Consider the following 18656-nt stretch of genomic DNA (forward strand, 5'->3'; position numbering starts at 1 on the left):
GCCAAAAGACACATAAGGTCATGCTCAACCTCCTTAGCGATCAGGGAAATGCAAATCAAAACAACTTTGAGATACCATTTTACACAGGTCAGATTAGTTAAACTCAAAAACACCAATGATAGCCTATGCTGGAGAGGATGTGTAATGAGGGGAACACTCATCCATTGTTGGTGGGAATGCAATCTTGTGCAGACACTGTGGAAATCAGTGTGGCGGTTTCTCAGGAAACTGGGAGTCAACCTCCCTCAAGACCCAACAATTCCACTCTTGAGAATATACCCAAGAGATGCCCTATCATACCTACCACAAAAGCATTTGTTCAACTATGTTCATAGCAGCACTATTTGTAATATCCAGAAACTGGAAATAACCTAGGTGCCCCTCAATAGAAGAATGGTTAAAAAAGGTGTGGAACATATACACATAAGAGTTTTACTCAGCGGTAAAAAACAATGACATCTTGAATTTTGCATGCAAATGGATGGAAATAGAAAATGCTTTACTGAGGTAACCCAGACCCAAAAAGAGGAATATGGTATGTACTCACTCATAAGTGGATTCTAGCCATAATGAAAGGTTTTTGAGCCTATTATTCGTGATCCTAGAGAAGCTAAATAAGAAGGTGAACCTGAAGAAAATCATATGTTATCCTCCTGGATATTGGAAGTAGACAAGATTGCCAGGCAACCTTGTGTGCATGGGGGGGGGGGGAAGGGGAGAGGATTAGAGAGAAGGGAGCAGGGGAGGATTGGGGAAAGCTTGGGGGAATGGGAGGGGAGGAGGGAGGAAGGATGGATATGCGAGCAGGGAAGTATATATCTCAACTAAGGGAGCCATTTTAGGGTTTGCAATAGATTTGATACTAGAGGGGCGGAAGTGGAAACTTTTATAAATTAATAAAAAAAAGTCTTTGATGAAATCCAACCTGCTTCCATTGTCAAAGCTGTAGTGCCAGAAGAACTAGAAGGAACATGTGCCCATCTATCAAATTAAAAAAAAGCCAGACTCTCACATGATCATAAAAGATGAAAATCTTATGAGAAAACCTTGACAAAATACAGCAGGAACTCGTGCTGTTCTCCTTGACTTTCAGATTTCACAGAGTTCACTCTGCCTTCTAAGTGATGGGATGATGATAGTAAAGGAGTTTGTTTCTTTTTCTTCTATATTTAGTTTAATTTTAAGTTTGTTCAACTGTTTCTCTGTGTGTGTGTGTGTCTGTGAGAGAGAAAGAGAGAGAGAGATGAACAGAGACAGAGACAGAGAGACAGAGGGGGGGTTAGTATAAAGTTATAATCCAGACACTTTCTAGGTCATATGTCAAAAGTTTTCATTATGAAAACAAAAGTCAATAAGCATCTGTGAACTTTTTATTTGTTTGTTTATTGGTTTGTTTGTCTGTTCATTCATTCATCTGTTCACATATTTGCTCTATTTATTTACAGTGGAAGAGTTTAGTTAGGGTTAGGAATCAGTACAGAACAATCCATCAGAATGCTAGGTAGGAAGTTATCCTGGAGAAAGGGTAAGACATCATGACCTTCATCATAGAGAGGGAGCATTCTGAGGGGAACAGGTCAGGAAGGCAAGAGTAAGATAAGAAACCTTAATTTCAAGTGCTGCCTGCTTCCCACAAGTCCTTTCCCCAAAGTCAGGCATTTAGATAAGAAAGGGTCTCCATTCACTCCCTCTTGAGGAATTTCAGGCCTTGACTTTAACATTTGACTTGGGCCTATTGGCAAGGTCATTGCTAGCTGCACTCCTCCTCCAGGGACCTGAAGCCACACCCAGGTTCACTTCTGCTGGCAGCCATTGGAATTCATTCTCAGATACTGCAGCCCCTTCAGGACACAGACCATTTCTTTTAGAAATCCCTTCCCCACCAGTCACACATGTCAGATACATAAATACTCACCAGCAGAAGCTTGAAAGCAGCTTCTAAAAATTTTTTTGATTTTTTTTTTCTCGAGACAGTGTTTCTTTGTGTAGCATTCCTAGGTGTCTGGCCATGAACACACAGAGACCTGCCTGCCTTCTTTGTGGAGTTTTGGGGTTATATCCCTGTGCCTCCAACAACCAGTTCATTTAGATTTTTAATGCCAGGTTATTTAGTTTAATTTTAGTTAAAATTTTGAAATTGTATGCTTCCTTTGAAAACCGAACCCATTGATTTACAATAGAAAGAGACTTGCTGTTGATTTTGGCATAAATTTCCAGCCAATCTCAGATAGGTCTGTCTTTAGATTAGAAGCCAGTTTTGGACCACAGTGCTGAATCCCTTCTGCTCACCCAGCCCCACTCAGACCGCACCAGCCAATCAGAACCTTCTGCAGACCTGCCAGTCAGATGGGAGGGTCCTAACGGTAGCCAGACTTCCAATCCACTTCTGCGGCTTTGGTTCTCTTGTCGGGCAGAAAGCACTTCAGCTTGGCAGCTGTACCATGGTGAGTGAGGGGTTGCTCTACAAGGATGGGAGGAGTGGCCGGGCTTGGCGAGCAAGGGGCTGCTGTCCCCAAAGTATGTGGAGGGGTGCTGAGACTCGCGGCCAGTGTGGTGACCGGGTGGGAGCCAGCGGACAGACACAGAGTTTAGCGTTTTCTGCTTCAGTAGTCCTAAACTTGCAGCTCTCTGTTGGCAGCCTCTGAATCCCTTCACTGCCTGGGCTGTGTATGCATAGAGCAGAGCGTTGGGAGCCGCAGATGTTGGTGTCTGTCGTGCATATATCGTCGCATGTGGCGAGATATCAGCACTTTCGCCAAGCGCGGAGACTCCTGGTCTCTCCTGGGTTTTCAGAAGTTCTGCACTTTTAACATTTAGGAATTTCGTGTGGCTTGTATATGGTTTGTCCTGTGTAGAGTAGTTCTCCGCTACTAAACTGTGATGTAGACGAGTATAGTTGATAATAGAATTAATGGTATAAGGATTTACCAGTACTTAGGAGACATTAAGTCACACAAAGGAGAATTAAAATGAGGGAGGGCTGCATCCCAAATATCCAAAGATGAGTAGCATGCACACCATGCCTGTTAGAAATTAGTATGATGAGATGCAAATGTTTTCTCAGCTGGATTAATCAGCCATTAAGGTACATTCCTATTACAAATGAGACAACCATGATTTGCAAGCAGCCAGAAGACCCACTTTCCCATCAAAGGCCTCTGACCTGCTGCTCAGGACCCGTTAAGGTGTCACAACCTTGTGTGCCAGGAGAGTATAATAATTCTAGAACAGCTGGTTTTTTCAGCTCTTGGGAAAGGAGATGTGACTCAGTGTCCCCTGTGCTGATTGAGGTGGACTTGAATCCTGTCTGCAGCCCCACAGGGCATTGCCCTTGCTCTTCTCCTGGCTGACCACCATAAATTCTTGGATTACAAGTATGCTCCACCACCGAGCTCTAAAAGTACCAGTTTGAGTCATACAGTGGGACTGTCCATTGCAGTAACAATAAAAGGATTTGCATGTGCAACATGGCTTCTCCCTTCAGAACAGAAAAGTAGGAACCATGTACTGTGTACATTGGAGGGGGTAAACACACTGGAGAATCGCTAGATCTTAGTCTGACGTTTAAGGCCATGAGCTGCAGGGGTCTTCTTTACAAAGAAGGACCTAATGGCGTACAGTGATTGACTTTCTGTGTAATTTCCCATCATACATTAATTCCTTCCTTGTGAATGAAGACAGACATTGGTGGGTGTATGGTTGAGGGAGGAGAGCTTGAACTCCTAAGTATTTAGTTTCCAATTAGTGAACTCTCCCATGCAGATGTGTTCAATCCTGGTTGACACAGTGAAGTCAGCTCAGACGTTTGAGACATAGGCCATTGACTGTAACTCCATGTGTCAGCTTACAGCACTCAGTAGCTAACATTTTACATGGGACAAATTATTAATGGCATTCTCCCTACCAGTGAAGTGCCTACTCTGTTTCAAAGTCAGTATAACTGGGTGTTTGCTTATTTTTTATAATTTTAAGAAGTCAATTATTGGTTATCATTTTTTAGATTTCATTTTCTCCAATGGCATAAGTGCAAAAATCTCCTTGTTTCTATTTTCCAATGTTTCCAAGTTTTTGCATTTCATTCCATTTTTTAAGTGCTGTATTTGTCTATTTATTTATATCAGTTTAGAGCAATAATTCTCAACCTTGTGGGCCATGATTCCTTTTGGGGTACCAAATGAACCTATCACACCACTGGCTTAAGACCATCAGAAAGTAGAGATATTAATATTATAATTTATAACAGTAGCAAAAACATAGTTATGAAGTAGTAGTATAAATCATTTTATAGGTGGGGGTGTCACTACATCATGAGTAACTGTATTAAAGGGTCACAGCACTAGGAAGTTTGAGATGAACTGGTTTAGATTAATGTCTCCTGTAGCTCAGGCTTGCATCATACTATGTAACTGAGAATTGCTGTGAACACCTAATCCTGCCTCTGCTACCTAGTGCTGGAAAGACAGTCCTGCAAATCCTACCAGGCTACACCTTGACTGGTCTGTGTCATGGAGAAAGATCAGTGAGTGAGCATCTTCCAATTTCTGTAGATTTTATTGTGAATGTAAGAGTAAAGTGGGACCTGTGTAAGAAACGAGTTCACTGACCAACTCTAAAGCCAGTGCCATCACAACAGACAAAGGATGGGCAAGAAGGAAGGTAAAAACTTTCCTGCTGTGACTGTAGTTGACATTAGCTATGAGTAGTGAGGTGATCAATTTTAGATGTTCCATAATTGTCCTGTCTGGCCATTTCATGTGTCTACAGACCACACACAGGACCTGGTGTATTGGGGGGGAAACAGGAAGTGCTCTGGGAGAATGGGAGATTTTATTAAACTATAAATTTCCCAGATTAGGGTTTTGTCGGACTATAGCGTGTAAGGACAAAACTGGAGGATGTTTGCTGTCTGAGACATTTGATCACTGCTCACCAAGTACGGTAACTGCTAATGTCTTGAAGCCCAGCTGGGTGGTCCTAGAGGGACTCTGGTTGGCAATTAGGAGCACCAGAGGTAGTTTACAGGTTCTTTCCAGGATTCTCTTATTCTGCTGTACAGAGCTGTAAGAAGAACCACAAGTCATACCTTGGTGAATGTAGAAGCAACTGTCCTCAGACCAGGAAGAACAGATTGGCTGAGCTGTCAGAGCTGCATGGAGAGGGATGAACCATGAGCCAAACAGGTTCTATTGTTCTTTGTGGTCACCTGGGTAGTGGGCCTTGGTCTCTGATCTTTGTTGAGTGTGGGGGAGGCTCTGCCTTCCTGGCATGGGAGACTATGAGCTTGTAATATTGTTGCCTCACACTATGCAATGGAGAATTGCTTTACAAACCTAATCCTGCCTCTGCTGCCCAGTGCTGGGTAGATAGTCCTTCAATATCTTCAGGACTGGGCCTTGACTGGTCAGTGGGAAGGAAAAATAAACCAGCTAAGGAGTGACCTCCAGTCCCTCTGACTTTCAGTGTATGATTATAGATGAAAAGGGTTAGTTCATAGGTCAAGTTTGAAGCTGGTAGATTCACAGTGCAGGAAGGGAGAGACAGGAAAGTGGCTGAGAACTTTCCTACTTCAACTGTAGTTGAGATTAGCAATGTGAAAGTAGGTAATCAATTTTAGGTGCTCCATAAATGTCCTGATGGTCATTTCTTGCTCTCCACAGACCAGGCAATCAAGAATCTGGATAAAGAACCAAACTTATCATGAAACCAAATTTCTGTAGTCACAGTAGTTCAACCAAAAAGATCTGAGTAAAATGTGGCCCTGCCTAACAGGACTGTTATTTTACTGGTTTTAAACATACAACCTGAGATAGAAGGTTTGAGAAATCTTTGATGTGCTCTAATATAAATCCCTTGTTTCTGAAGCACATGACCTTAAATCCTGTTTCTACTCTTCAAAATAACTTTTTGAGATTATAACTATATCGTATCCACATTCGCTTTCCTGTCCCCAACCTTACCATGACCCTATATTATCTTATAATTCATGGCCAATTTTTCTTTAACAACAATTGTGAATGTGACCTGTGTTTTTCTGCATGATTTCTCAGGTATGAGGTGATGGGTTGGCTGCACTGCATATTGAGAGTGTAATGGAATGTGCATACAAAGGACTCTGTCCTTTGGATGAGGAACAGGGTATGCTCTAGGAAATTGGATGAATGTCTACTAAAATACAAACTTTCTGGACTAGGGCCCTGTCCATTGGACTGGAAGGGCTGAGCAGAAAGTTCTGTGATATCTGAGTAATTTGATCTCTGATCACACCCAGTAGGGAAGCTGATATTCTGAGGCCCTGCTGGGTGGCATTAGCCACTGAGGGACTCTGGGAAGGCTTAGCAAGCTGTAATAATAGTGAGATGTAGCTTACAGGAGGTTTTTTCTAGGATTCTTCTTTGCTTCTGTTGTAATAAGTTATAAGGAAGACCACAAGCTATGCCAGAGTGAGTGTAGGCTGTTCAGAGAAGGTCTATTGAGCTGTCATTTCTGCTGGGATTTGGATGGACCATGAGCCAGGCTGTGGTTATATTGCTCTATGTAATGACCTGGGCAGTGGTCCTTGTCCTCTGAGTTTTCCTGTGTCTGGATTTCCTGGGGAGAGGGAGACTCTGCAGCCCTGGCATGGTAACATATTATGTTTGAAATATCACTGTCCAGTGTAGAAACAAAGTCATGCTTTTGATATGCAGTGGGAAGACAGATTTGAGAACTGATAATCTGGTTTCTAGAAGTTCTGAATATTGCAGCCTACTTTCAAGTTTGTCTTATAAATGTTTCAAATAGTTTAAAAGCTGGTAGACCTTCAGTGATGTTGATTTAGCAATGCAAGATTAAAATGTTTCTAACTTTCTGCTACCACCAGCTGCATTAGTGTGATTCAGTGATGTTGAGTTCCAGGGAACCAAGGGAGTTTCAGAGCTGCAGAGGTTTCTTAGGTATGTATGGTGTTGGGCAGGGAGATAGAGCAGAATCTATATCTTGTGCTATAATCCGTTTGACAGGAAGCAGAAATTATTATATAGTGTTTTGTGCTTGGCCATCAGTATGGCTTGGTTTACCTGAAAACAGAAGGAGGTATAAGGACTTGCAGGACCATAGCAGTAGATCATCTCTTTTTGCAGAAAAGGCTCTAGAGCATGGGGCCTCTCAGGAAGAAATACTAGTACCTGGAGCATCAGTAACAACAGTTTAAGGGTCACTTGGAGTTAATTTTGTTAAAATTGTGAAGTCTTTATTTAATTTCTATATACATAGAATCATAGGTATCTGGATAACATTGGTCAAGATCACCCGTTTCCTGACTAAGTTTCCTTTGGTCTTTTGATTAATAGCTGACTATATTTTTCTACTTTTGTTCTTGGCTTTTTCTCTCCATTCTCTTTATTCTTTCCCAAGTATCATACACATTTTTGATTGATCAGCTTTGTGGTAATTTTTTCCCCCAAGACAGGGTTTCTCTTTGGCTTTGGAGCCTGTTCTGGAAATCTCTCTGTAGACCAGGCTGTCTTCAAGCTCACAGAGATCCTCCTGTCTCTGCCTCCTGGGTGTTGGGATTAAAGGTGTGTGCCACCACCACCCAGAAAGAAGTCATATTATGTCAGTCTGTGTACTATTTTTCATAATCCCATTGAGTAGTCTTTGTACTTCCAATCTGAATGTAGCTTTGTAATCAGCTTTCCTGTTATAAATTGTTGGGAATTATCATTTTACTGTAGTTAATTAAGGTGCAAATTTAACATACACATCATCTTAATTTTGATGCATTCTGTTTCCAAGGATCATTTATTTACTTCTTTATTTATTTAGGTTTTGTTCCTCTTGTTAATCTGTGAGAGACTTTTGGCTTGTGGGATAAAAGGTATTATGAATGTTGGCAGGTAGCTCAGCACATATTAGTTTTGGAGGTGACCTAAGTTCAGATACCTACCATCAAGTTGTGAGGCTCATAAATCTACCACTTCAGATTGAGGTCATCTGAATCCCTCTTTTCTCTGTTACTTCTATACATGTGGAAGAAATTCTCACTCTTGCACAAACATATGCAAAAAATGGCAATAAACTTATTTTCAAAAGTGCTTGTGACTTATAAAGCAGTAGAGTAAAACAAGTTGCTTTAGGTGTGCACTGATTCTTTAAAAATCTGTTATTTTGCATTTTGTTTTAAAATGTTTTCTTTTCCTCACTCTGATTGCAGACTTACAGGCAATCATCAATCAGGGGGAGCAAAATGGTGTCTAAGTGATCCTAACAGACATACTTTTCTTTACTATAAGAAAATAATACTTTTCTTATAAGTATATTGTAATAATACTTATAGAAAAAATACTATAAAAAATGAAATTTTTTTAAGTAGTCAAAACTATTTTCTATGAAGTAAAGACACAAGAAGGTTTCAAGTGAATCTCTCCAATTCTGGTAAAACAGCCTTCTGCACCCAAGCCATTTTCTATTATTGGTAAAGGATAAAGAACTGAAGTGTATAGGATGAGTGCTGGTTAGTAATTTCTTAGATTTTTATTTTGGTTAGAATCTTGCTTTAATTTAAAGGAGTAAAATATGTCCTTGTCAGTGCTACCTATCTATGTTGTTGATTTTATTCATTATTATCTAAGTATATTGTTTATTTTTTGGAAAATAATGGTCTCACCAATTTTGTATTCAGAAGATTTCTCATGTTATGAGTTCCTTGAGTTTTTGTTGGTTTGGGAAGTTTCTGTGGAGAGACAGTTTTAGTTTTCTCTTCTTTGTCTTAGATGTTTGCCTCTTTCCATTTCCTGGCATATCTATCTTTGTTTGTGTTTTTGCTGCTTAAGTGATTGATATGATTAATACATTGCCTTTGCATCTTTAAAACCTTCTTGTATATTATTGTCTCTTTCTAGATAGCCTCAGCCATCAGCATGACATAGCTTAGACTGATCTGAGAAAATACCAATTGAGAGTATGCCTAGATCAGAATACCTGATTAAGGTATCTGAGAGAGATTTGTTGATTTTGATTGATATAGGAAGGCTCTTCCACTGAGTTGGCAATATCTGTGAGCAAACAGCCCTGGGATAGATAGGAGAGCTAGTTGAGCACAAGGCAGTGACAAAGCAAGAGGGAAAGCCAGAAAACAATGGTTCCACATGATTTGCCTTTAGTTATTAGCTTGAGTATCTATCCTACACTGTCATAAGGAGGAATTGTGAAATAGGCTTAACAACCAAATAAAAATGTTCATTACCTGAGTTGCTTTTGATGCAAATTTAACAACAGACACAGAGAAGAAAGTTGGAACAAAAATGGGACTCAAAGAGGATTTTGTTGCTGCAAAGGACCTGGGAATTTTGACTCTTAGAAGAATGCTTAAGAAATTAGAAAACTGGACAGAGAGCTTAATCATCTGTTCTTGTAGGACCCAGAAGATGGGAATGTTGCCAGTAATGGCAGACAGTGGAGGTCAAGGTCATAGGATTTTACTGGGCAGTAGGCTCTTCAAGGAATCATGGAGCTGGCCCAGCCTAACTCCCTTTAGAGACCAGGTTAAAGTCCATGGTTCCTGGGTCACTATATACCTCCCAGTTTCTGACAGACTGCTGCATTCCCTCAGGCAGTGAAGCATTCAGGCTGATTTGTGCTTCTTTGTATGATCCCTTAGTAGTCAAGGAATCATGAATGCTTAACAGGACAATTGAACTTAGATATTAATCTTGTGTGTGCTGTATAGCTTGCAAACTTCATTATATCCTTTTATAGACATAGGGTGCTTGGTCATTTCCCCACTGCCCAGACTCATAATAATTATACAGAATTTTTATTAATTATAAGACTGCATACCCAATAGCTTAGGCTTTGTATTAAGTAACTTTTACATCATAAATTAACCCATTTTATAAATTTGTGTATTGCCACATGGCTCTGACCTACTGGTAAGGTTCCATCCAGCATCTGTGTCCTTCAGTGGCTACATGGCATCTCCCTGATTCTGCCTTCTTTTCTCCTCTATCTCCATTTGGCATCCCCACCTTGTTCTGTTCTGTGCTGCCATAGGCCCAAAGCAGTTTCCTTATTAACCAATAGGAATAAAACATAGTCACAGCATACAGAGGGTAACTCTAACATATTAATTTAATCAATTTCTATTAATCTATGTATTGCCATGTGGCTGTGGCTTACCAGGTAAATTTCTCAGCATCTGTCTTTGGCGGGGCTACATGACTTCTCTCTGACTCAGCTTTCTTCCTTCTAGCATTCAGTTTAGTTTTCCCCAGCTACCTAAGTTCTGTCCTATAGCTCTGTTATAGACCCAAAGCAGTTTCTTTATTAACTAATGATAATCACAGCATACAGAAAGGAATTCCACAATTTGAGTTTCTATAGCCTCAACCCATTTCCTGTTCTTTGTGCCCGCTGTGTTGTGGTTGAAACTAATCAGTCAGCTTTCTTCTTTTGCTGTCATAACTTTCCACCATCATAAATTCTATAACTAAATCACACAGGACTCAAGGAATTAACTACTATTTAGTGCTAAGGTGGTTTTGCAGCCTACTGTTTTCATTTTTGTTTGTTATATTTTGAAGACAAGGTTTGCCTGTGTAGCCTTAGCTGTCCTGACAGTAGCTCTATATATCAGGCTGGCTTCAAACTCAGAGAACTTCTGACTATGACTCCCATGTGCTGGGATTAACAGTGGGCTTTTTTGTTTTTATATTGCTGTATGGTGATTTTGTTCCTATCAAGCATATACTGTTGTACTGACCTTCACCCATATCTTGATTTTAAAATTTGACAGAGGGTTTCATTATTTTTCCCAGTATGGCATGTACTCATGTCATTAATACTGCCTGTGCCTTCTGTGTTATTGGATTGTAGGTGCATAACATTCTTCCTGCCTGTTTTGTTTGTTTTGAATTTTTATTTTAGAAGAGTATTGTACCTGAGTGCATGGATATGCACCATGTGAGTACTTGGTCCTTACATTGATCAAAAGATGGTATTAGAAATCTTGAACTTGGAATAATGGATACTTATGATTCCCCCATGTAAGTCCTTGAGCCCACCTGTATGCAAGACTAGGAGGACTCTTTGATGTTGAGCCATCTTTCCTGCTCTGTGCTGATTATTTGTAATCAGCATATTAATTTCTATTGTTTTCATTTGTCCATTTGTAAGTTTTTAAACACACAGTGACTTTTAGTAAAATCTCACTTTTGTTGCAGTTTTAATTGGGCAACTTCACGTTTCTCGTAGATGAATAAAGAATGTGTAACTCTTTGTAGAAACATTAGCAAAAACCTATGAGATATTTCTAGCTTTTATGTTTGTTTGATTGATTTTTTTCCTTGTGAAACAGGTATTTAACATGTATTTCTGGTTGTTCTCGAAGTGATTGCATGGACTAGGCTGGTATTCAACTCAGAGGCAAATAGATATACATGCCTCTGCCTTCTGAGTGCAAAGATTAGAGGAATGATTCAATGCATCCAACTTTTTCATTTTATTTTCTTTTTATTGTTAGGAATTAATCACTCATACAATTTCTCTTATCTGTACTCTGTTCTGTTGATCTGTTTATGTATCTTTCATTGTTGGTTAGTAGGTATTTCTCTTGCAAGGTGATATCCCAATCACAGGGTTCAAAAATGACAGAGGTGAACCTCCTATTCAGTTTGCTTCTGAAGTAACTTGGTGATTAAATTATGATGTCTTTGTCATGGAATAAGTATGGGGAGCCCCAGAATTCTATGACTATACTGTCAAAGAAGTATACATTTACAGTGTTGTCAAAATCATGCTTTCTGTTGTACACCTGTATGGGATATTTTAGAATTCAGTGACTTATGATGACGTGCATGTCGACTTCTCTTGGGAAGAATGGACTTTGCTGAATCCTTCCCAGAAGAATCTCTACAAAGATGTGATGGTAGAGACCTACAGAATCCTCACTGCTATAGGTAAGACTCTATTATCTTTCATGTTTCATATAAGGGGACAACTATTCATTGGTTAATGATGCTCTTTTGTAATAAGATTGAGAAAGAAGAATGGGGTAAATAAATCAGGCATGGTTGTAAGGTTTGCTTCACACGGTAACTAAATTTTTTACAATTTTTAATATAAAACATTCAATTTCTGTCATTATATTTTAGGATGCAGTTGGGAAGACCGTAATATTGAAGAACATTGTCAAAATTCTAGAAGATATGACAGGTAATTTTCATGTATAAGCTGATACAATTGTACCTCTGAAAAATTTGTAATTAATCCTATATGCTTTAAACAAAAGCAACAATGTAAATAGTGAAGTAAATTGATGTTTATTAAATTCTCACAAAATCATTACCTTAATTTCAGATAGGTGAACTACATTTGCAAGTCATTCTCTTAAGAAAGAAGAAAACAATATCTTAGTCTATATTACTTTTGAATCATAATACAACGAGACCTATACTGTAAATTTGTCAACCCATTTATCTCATATTATTCGTATTATAAAAGATATACATGTTGAATAGGTGATAAGTAGATCTCTAAAACTATCTATAACACTAATAGTCCATAGAAAAAGTAGTTTAACCCATATATTGTGGCTGTGTTAATTTTAGTGAAGGGGCATTTTGGGTTATGAATCAAGGGTCAGCTGTTTTGGAGTGGCCTTAATCCATATACCACAAGACTGTGAGGACAGAAAGTCAAACTGGGTGAACTCAATGTGGAAACCTTATATTTGTTATTCTTCCTTTACTGGGTACATCATATATTACTCTGGATACAAGCCACATGCGCATAGTGAAAAGATATAACATAACTCTCTCAGAACAAATAGAAAGTATGTAGCAGTCCCCATGTTGAATATACTTGTTGAATTTCATATACACGTATACAAGTAATTGGTTTTCTAGTCTCATTGTTAATATATCAACAAGCTCACATTTCAGAAAAGCACCATGAGTACTAGGACTGTGTAAATACTTCTGTTTGTCCTAGTTCACTTAGCAATTGTAGCATCACTCACAGTATCGGAAATGTTATGAATACAATAACAGTGGTAAAGCTTTGAGTTTTTCAGTTCTCTTCTAATACATGAAAATTCTCATACCAAAAAAAACCATTCTGTAAATGTGAACCATGTATTAAAGGCTGTTATCAGTTATCTTCAAAGATGCAAAGCAAACCTTAATGAAGGGGAAAAACAAGATTGTAAACATGGTGATAAAACCTTAACATATAATTCCTCTTTAAAATAGGACTAAATTGTAAAATTAGTTAATTCAGATAAAAATATTCAACAATGTATTTAATGTAATAATGCATTCACATGTACCATTATCATTGTAGGCATGAAAAAAGTCAAACTAGAAAGAAAAGTTCTGCATATACTCAATGTGTTAAAACCTTTGCACATGACAGTCATCTTCACAGTCATGAAAAAACAGATACTACATTAAAACCGTATGAAGGAAATGAGTTTGGTAATGCCTTTTCACATAATAGTAATCTTCAAATGCATAAACGAACATTCACTGGAGAGAAATCCTATAAATGTAATCAGTGTGGTAAAACCTTTGCACATTACAGTAATCTTAAAAGGCATGAAAGAATCCATACTGGAGAGAAACCCTATGAATGTAATCAATGTGGTAAAGCCTTCACACAGCACAGTCATCTTCAAAGTCACGAAAGAACCCATACTGGAGAGAAACCCTATGAATGTAATCAGTGTAGTAAAGCCTTTGCACGTCACAGTAATCTGCAAAGGCATGAAAGAACCCATACTGGAGAGAAACCTTATGAATGTAATCAGTGTGGAAAGGCCTTCGCACAGCCCAGTCATCTTCAAAGTCATGAACGAACCCATACTAGAGAGAAACCCTATGAATGGATTCAGTCTGCTAAAGCCTTTAATTGGCACAGTCGTCTTCAAAAACATAAAAGAACCCATACTGGAGAGAAACCCTGTGAGTGCAATCAGTGTGGTAAAGCCTTTGCATGTCACAGTCATCTTCGAAGACATAAAAGAACCCATACTGGAGAGAAACCCTATGAATGCAATCAGTGTGGTAAAACCTTTACACATCACAGTAATCTTAAAATTCATAAAACATCCCATACTGGAGTGAAACCCTATGAGTGCAATCAGTGTGGTAAAGCCTTTGCACGTAACAGTAGTCTTCGAAGACATAAAAGAACCCATACTGGAGAGAAACCCTATGAATGTAATCAGTGTGATAAAGCCTTTGCATGTCACAGTCATCTTCAAAGTCATGAAAGAAGCCATACTGGAGAGAAACCCTATGAATGCAATCAGTGTGGTAAAGCCTTTGCACAGCACAGTCATGTTCAAAGTCCTGAAAGAACCCATACTGGAGAGAAACCCTATGAATGTAATCAATGTGGTAAAGCCTTTGCATGGCACAGTCATCTTCACAGGCATGAAAAAACACATACTGGAGAGAAACATTATGTATGTAATTAGTGTAGTAAAGTCTTTGTTTATCATACTCATCTTCAAAGACGAACTAACACCTGCTGGAGAGAAGCCCTATGAATGTAATGAGTGTGGTAAAGGCTTTGCACTTTACAGTACTCTTCAAATGCATAAAAAAATCACACACTGGTGATAAACTCTATGACTGTAATCAGTGTGGCAAAGCATTTGCATGTATGCATAATCTAAATCATGAGAAAAAATCATACTGCAGAGAAATCCTATTAATATATTCAGTATGATAAAGTTTTGTACTTTATATAGGAGTAAAACTTTTGTGTGCAACTATCTTTTCAAATCTTTGCATATTACAATAGACATTGACTACATGAAAAAGATGCCGAGGACTTCTTATTATAAAGTGTTTGCTAAGATCTTTAGCCAAAACACTTATCAGCTACACAATGATTTGAGATTCTCCTCTGCATGCTGTGAATATATTCTGTTACCATTATTTAATAAAGAAGCTGCTTTGGGCCTATGACACGGCAGCTTAGAGCAACGCAGGAATTCGAAGCAGAGATAGGGGAGAAAAGAAATTGGAGTCATACTCCATGTATCTGCTGATGAAGGAGGCAGATGCCCTTACTGGTAAATCACAAATTTTGTGGTCAAATACAAAATAATCAGAATGGATTAATTTAAGAAGTCAGAGTTAGCTAATAAGAATTCTGAGCTAATCTAAGCCAAGCAGTGTTTTAATTAATTAATATAGTTTCTTTGTGATTATTTCTGGTCTGGGCAGCTAGGAATGAACAAGAATCCTCTGCCTACATCACAAGACTATTTCTTCTGTAGAAATAAATTTGACAGTGTTAACAATCTTTTCAAGTATTATGATGTCCTTTTTTTACTGTTTGTACTTACAAACTCAAGGTAAAATGAATTTGTGAATTTATGAAGCCCTATGAATAGGGTAAATGGTCCAGTCAAGAAAACAGATCCAGACCCTGAAACCAGAGCCAGTGAATTTCATGATTTTGACTGTGAAACTGGAGCCAAAGAAATGCATTCTGACTCTAAAACCAAGACAAAGAAACACACTTTGTTCCTGAATCCAGAGCCAATGAGAGAAACACCTGACCCTGAAACCGGACTCATTAAATAAGTCTTCCCAAGTGATTTATTCCATCAACTTAGAAGGATTGATTTCTCAGACTTCAAGCCTATCTGATTGTTTCATGGTGAAGAAAAACTCTGTAAGCCATTGGGTACCTTAACCCCTGTTTTATAGGAATGAATTCTTATAAGAGAAAAACATTCATGAGTGAAAATATGTTTAAAGAGTTGTTTTAATTGTGATTATGCGATATCAGTGTGTTTTTCTGTGAATGTGCATACTGGTTCTGATAATATTAGACGCTAGGATTTTCTAGCAGAAGTTAGAGGAAGTTGTCAAAAATTAGACCTTGGTCCTGGGATTGTACATTTCTTAAGTGCCCAGCCATGTTTCTAGTGCTCTAAATATCTTAAAGCCTATGTGTTTCAATTCAAAGTCAGGAACTAGGGAGAAACTCACACAGAAGAAAACTCTATATCTGAAAATGATTTTGTAAATACTTTAGACATCACAGTTATCTTTAACTTCAGGAAAAAAATATTTCATTTATTTATTTTTTACCATAGCCTCATGAAAATGTCATTAATAACAGTAAGGTGTGATTGGTTGTTCTAAGTTCATGTTTTTCTAACCCTTGATGATTCAGAAGATTGATAGCATCAGAAACTAACTTAGACTTGGTGCTTAAACAGTTTTCCAAGCCAAAATCTCCACAAAATGAAGGAAAATTACAGTGAATGATCAGGAGAGAACTGACCATAAAAGTCTTTTAAAAATGGTTGACTATTTAACTATAGCCTATAGTAAGGAGCTGTGGGCAGGCCTGCTTTTAGTCCTGCCCAGCTCCCACATGACTTGCATCTTCCTGTCCCTATTTAAACTGTTCAATGTATAACCTCAGGACTGAACCTAAAATAAATACTTAAGAATGACAGTGTATGTGGAATGCAAAATCTGGGCCAGGTTGTCTCCTCTTTCAGCATTAACCACCATTGAATGCTTACTGCTATTAAAGGAATTCATGGCTATTAAACTTTGTGTGTGAATGATTTATTCCTGGGAAGGCATATAACTTCTAGAATAGCAGTACCTTCAGCATTGTAGAAAAATGTTTCTGAGACAAACTTTTGTTTGTTGGATAAGGTAGCCATGATCCCATGCCATTGCTCCCCAGAGCAGTGACCTTGTTTCCCTTGTTATTAAACTATATTCTTAGATTAAAGAACTCAACCACCACTAAGCTCTAAAATTAAATATTCGAGTCATGTAGTCAACTGTCCATGTTATTAATAGGAAAAGTATTTGTATGTGGAGCATGGCTTCCACCTTCTGACCAGAAGAGGAGGAATAGTTTACTGCATACACTGTTAGTAAGCAAACAGCTGCTGGTGTCACCATTATGACATAGCATCTAAATGTGACAGGATCAGTGATTTTGTAATTTCCCAGCATGTGTAAATCTATGTCACGTGAATGAAGGCAGGATAAATTTTGGGTGTACAATTCGGGAAGGTTAGCTTGAGTCAATCAATATTGAATTTCTAACATGGGAACTCTTCTATGTTCATGTGTTCAATCCTGCCTGTCATTATATCCATTAGCTGTAGCTGTGTGTTTCAGGTCACAGATCTCAGCAGCTGACATTGCACACAGGGGCATGGTGAAGTAATATCTTTTTAATGTCAGTCTCTCTACCAGGGAATGTTTTTCTCCTTTTCAAAGTCAGTATAACTGTGTGTTTTTAAAAATTATTTTTATGTTTTTTAAAAAAGATAATTCCTGTTTTCACTTTTTAAATTTTATTTACTTTATATGCATCACTGTTCTAATCTGTTTCTAGTCCCTATTGTTTCCAGTAATTAAGAATTTCTTTCCATTTTTCTCAAATGCTGTTTATCATTTCTGTCTTCGGTAGCTTAGGCTTATCTCACACTATAGAGTTGAAAATTGCTACCCTGAAAGCAAGTCCTGCAACTTCTTTAAGACTGGGCCTTAACTGTTCAGTGAGAAGGAAAATAGATGAGTAAATGAGTGTCCTCCGAATGACAAACTGTAAAGCAGGTGTAGCCCCAGCACAGAAAGGGATGGCCAAGAAGTTGCATGCAAGTTTCCCCCTTAGACCATAGCTTACATTAGAAATAAGTAGTGAGGTAATCAATTTTAGATGATTATTAAATGTTTTGACCTGCCATTTCTTCAATCCAGAGATCAAGAAATCAAGAATCTGGATAAAGAACATAACTTATCATGAAACCAATTTTCAATAGTTACACTAGTTTGACCAAAATAGAACTGAATAAAATGGTGTGGCCCTGCCTAAAAGAACTGTTATTTCCCATATTTAAGATGCACAGCCTGAGATAAAATGTGTGACTAATATTTTGTGCTCTCTAATACAATTCCCTACTCTCTATCACACGTGATCATAAGACCTTTTTATGAATAATTTTTCTAGAATAATTTTGTGGATTGTAGTTACATCATTTCCATCATCTCTTTCTTGCTTCTAAGCCCTTCCATAGACACTTCATTGTTTTCTAATTCATGACCTCATTTTTATTTAACAAGAGTTACTGTTTGAATGTGAGCTATGTTTGGCTTCAGGACTTCTTAGCTCTGAGGGAACGGGTTGGTTACACTGGTCAGTGACTCTGTAATGGAATACATACACAAGGGACCCTATATCTTGAAAGAGGAACAGGAAGTATTCTGAGAGACTGGAAGTCTTTCTACTAAAATACCAATTTACCAGACTAGGGCTCTGTCTTCCCCTAGGGTGAAATGGCAAAGCTGGGAAGGGCTGTACTGGCTTAGTCCTGTAGGAGAACTGCTACAATCTTGCAGCTCATCTGGGTAATACTAGCTTTTGAAGGACACTGGGAAGTAGATTGTGAGTCATGATGGAGCCAATGAGGATCCATGAGGGTTTTTAATTTTTTTATCCTAAATTGTCTAGTTGATTTCTACCTCCAGTGCTTATCCCACCTTTCTCTGAACAGGTAACACTAACTACCATTGCGGGACTGGGGCAGTGACTGATCTGGTTTTCCTACCTGAATTTGGGTTATCAGGTGGCAATATTGTGATTCCCTTATAGAGGGATCATTATAAAGACCAAATTCTCAGATG

The 18656-nt window shown here is 38.3% G+C and overlaps 1 protein-coding gene across 1 annotated transcript in view; it reads left to right on the top strand.

Moving 5' to 3' along the window:
* The window catches only part of LOC148117924 (uncharacterized), a 54059-nt gene extending 39604 nt beyond the window's left edge, over positions 1-14455 (top strand). Inside the window, exons 4-5 of the mRNA XM_087901682.1 lie at positions 13570-13808; positions 13878-14455. Of these exons, the coding sequence (XP_087757808.1) occupies positions 13570-13808; positions 13878-14455 (817 nt within the window). The remainder of the gene's footprint in view (positions 1-13569; positions 13809-13877) is intronic.
* Positions 14456-18656: the final 4201 nt, after the last annotated feature.

This window comes from Myodes glareolus, chromosome 25 (assembly GCF_982192425.1).
Source record: "Myodes glareolus chromosome 25, mMyoGla1.1, whole genome shotgun sequence".
Classification (NCBI taxonomy): Eukaryota; Metazoa; Chordata; class Mammalia; order Rodentia; family Cricetidae; genus Myodes; species Myodes glareolus.